The sequence below is a fragment of the Bos taurus genome, chromosome 3 (genome assembly GCF_002263795.3).
Source record: "Bos taurus isolate L1 Dominette 01449 registration number 42190680 breed Hereford chromosome 3, ARS-UCD2.0, whole genome shotgun sequence".
Lineage (NCBI taxonomy): Eukaryota > Metazoa > Chordata > Mammalia > Artiodactyla > Bovidae > Bos > Bos taurus.
The window spans coordinates 102967321-102970530 of NC_037330.1; the positions used below are offsets into that span (position 1 = coordinate 102967321).

Consider the following 3210-nt stretch of genomic DNA (forward strand, 5'->3'; position numbering starts at 1 on the left):
GGGACTTTACAACATTAAATGTTCATTTTAAAAATAGTTTTCTGTTCTGCACTACCTCCTAAGTCATCTTCCTCTTACCCATACCTTCAGGGCAAGTCTTACAAAGAGCATTCTCGTGTTGGTGAGGTTTGGGGGCATGAAGAAGAAAGAGCATAGGGATGACAAGAAAGGCAGTGAAGGGAATCAAAAATTCACTGAGAACAAGGATTTTAGAGCAAAATGACCAGGAATGCCCAAGAAATCTTCAACAATACTGGGGAAATATAGAGCAGCTAAGATGAGGAGTTCTGTTGCTTTGTTTGGTTATTAGAGAGGAAAGAGTCAATATCATGAGGCTGAAGAGCCTTGAACAGTCAGGTGAGGCTTCAAGGCCTTTCTCTGTCCCATCATAAAATAAATATTCACCCATGTATATATTCTCTTAGGTTGTTATAGTTTCATTATTTGCCTTGAACTCTTTAAAGTATTTAGAATTCATTATAGTCGACCGTGTGAAAACTTTCCCACTCATACTGTTTTTGACTCTTCCTTGTTCCTCTGATTTATAACAAACAGTGAACATTTGGCAAAAACATATTGAATCAATGACATAATTAATGAACACCAGTAAATTCCATTCACCAGAAAAAGTAAATCTTAAATTCTATCGCTAAACTTTACAATAGCCTTGACTTTAATCACCATTTACAACCTTAATGCCAATCCTAACAGTAATAAAAACAACAACCCAAATAATGAGTGTAATAGTCTTAACTCTGATCCCTGAAGTGAGTCTTAGCAAGCTCTCTTGTCTCAAGAGAAACAGAAATTGACGTGAACAACAGAGGAAAAAGCATGACTGTCTCAGGAAAGGGAGTAACAGAATGGAACATAGACTACGGCACTTCCCTGACTTGGTCTTCACCATTTCATCATGATGACCCTCAACTTAATCCTGAACCAAATCCCATGAACAGTAGTGCCCCCATCTGCTAATCCAAACTTCCTGTTAGGAAACATAAATCAAACTAGGATGAGAATCCCTTGGCACCAAAACCCAATAAATTACATATCCCCCACTCTTTAAACAGGCAGTGCACAATGCAGGAACTCAACCAGTCCACTGTGGCAGAATTCATCCTAATGGGCTTTGCCTCGAACCCCAGGACCAATCCTCTGCTCTTCACCTTCTTTCTAGTCTTTTACCTGCTGATCCTTGTGAGCAACAGCCTCCTCATCACCCTCATCCACCAGGACACACGCCTCCACACGCCCATGTACTTCTTCATCAGTGTCCTCTCCATGCTGGACATGTGCTACACCACCACGACTGTGCCCCAGATGCTCGTGCATATTCTCAGCAAGAAGAGAGCCATCTCTTTTGCTAGATGTGTGGCCCAGATGTACCTCTTCCTCCTCTTTGGGACCACCGAGTACTGTCTTTTCTCCATCATGTCCGTGGACAGGTACGTGGCCATCTGCCACCCTCTCCGGTATAAGGTCATCATGAGCCCCTGGGTGTGCCTTCTCATGGTGGGCATCTGTGCAGCCTATGGTGTGGTGGGTGGTCTGTGCTTTACCTTCTTTGCTATGCGCCTTTTCTACTGTGGTCCTAATGAAATTGACCACTACTTCTGTGAGGTCCCTGCGGTCCTGAAGCTGGCCTGTGCAGACATATCCCTCAATGACTTGGTGAACATCATCACCGGCTTCAATGTCATTGTGGTCCCACTCTCCTTGATTGTCCTTGTCTATATCAACATCTTTTTCACCATCATGAAGATCCGCTCAGCCCAAGGACGGATCAAGGCCTTCTCCACCTGTGCCTCCCACATCACCGTGGTTTCCATGTTCGCTATTCCATGCAGTATCACGTACCTGAGCCCTGGCTCTGACTCTTTATCAAACAATGGCAAGAAAATGGCCCTTTTCTACAATATTGCCACAGCCTTCCTCAACCCTGTCATCTACAGCCTGAGGAACAAGGATGTGAAAAATGCTTTCCTCAAACTGGTGGGAAGGGGCAGGGCCCCAGAGTAATGCTTTAAAGATAAAGATATGGGGAGACATACAATTCAGGACTTGCACTCGCACCAAAGACTCTTCCATAAGTCCTGAAGTAATGGTCTCCATAAAGCTAATGCTTCACTCTGGCTCAGTGGGAAAGAACAGGGTGCTTGGCAATCAGCATTATCTGTGGTGGTGTGGTTTGAGACACAGATGATCAGGAAGATCCAACACAGCGTTCAAGAGCCTGGGCTCTAGTGCCAGGCAGACCAGGATGAGAGACTTGGCTTTGCCAATCACTAGGCATGTGAATTCTTACAGCTCTTTCAGCTACTTTAAGGTTTGTATCTCTTCTTCATAGGGAAGTTGTAATAATTAAATGAGATAATACCGATACAACAAAGGTACTTAGTACAGAGCCTGCAAATGTTAGTTTTAATTTTCAAGAGTTTTGACTCAGGGTTGAATTATCAATCCTTAAACAGCAGTGATATTCTGGTCTTTGGAAGTGACTGGATCCCCAGAGAGAATGGGAATCAAAAGGGTGTTGTAGGCAGAGAGTGGAAGAAGGATAAACTCAGAAATGTCAACTGGAGATTCTTAAGGTGCAGAAGAAACTTGAGGAGGAGGAAATGAACCTATATAACCCATCTAAAAACTCAGTCAGTTAGAGCCTCTGGGGGTCAATTGAAGTTCTCTCAGAAGGGGAAAAATTATCTTTTATGACCATGTTTTTTTGTTCTCTAGATTTCCTTGTTTCTAATAACATGCATTTTTGAAAACTATAGCCTGTCTTGGGTAATCCCAAGAGAAAGGGACTCTAAGGATGAGGGAAACTAGAGTTAGGAGGATGAATATAATGTGACCCCCAGATGCAAAATGTTGGGAGCTCTGAGAGAGGTTACAATTTCAGTGGGGAATTTTTGTTTTGTTCCTTCTTGTTTGAAATGACTTCCCTGGAACAGTTTATTTCTCAGAGAATCTTCACAAACATGAGTTGTTTTCTCCCACACTTCACCAGCCTACAAAGATCATGTTACTGGGCATCACCCATATTCACTGCCTGCTGGCTGCCACAGAAACTTTAGCATACAACAAAGCTCCCATGAGGTTCTAGAGGCATGTCCCATAAACTAACTTGTAGCCCCTTTGAATTCTTCTTTCTGAGCCCTGTGTTAATGTACACTGCCTATGAAATCCTTCGGGAAAAAATAATTAACTACT

The 3210-nt window shown here is 42.9% G+C and overlaps 1 protein-coding gene across 1 annotated transcript; it reads left to right on the forward strand.

The window, feature by feature from the left end:
- Positions 1 to 1080: 1080 nt before the first annotated feature.
- On the forward strand, positions 1081 to 2019 carry OR13P12 (olfactory receptor family 13 subfamily P member 12). Its single transcript, NM_001390186.1, has one exon. The coding sequence runs from the start codon at positions 1081 to 1083 to the stop codon at positions 2017 to 2019; it is 939 nt and encodes a 312-aa protein (NP_001377115.1).
- Positions 2020 to 3210: the final 1191 nt, after the last annotated feature.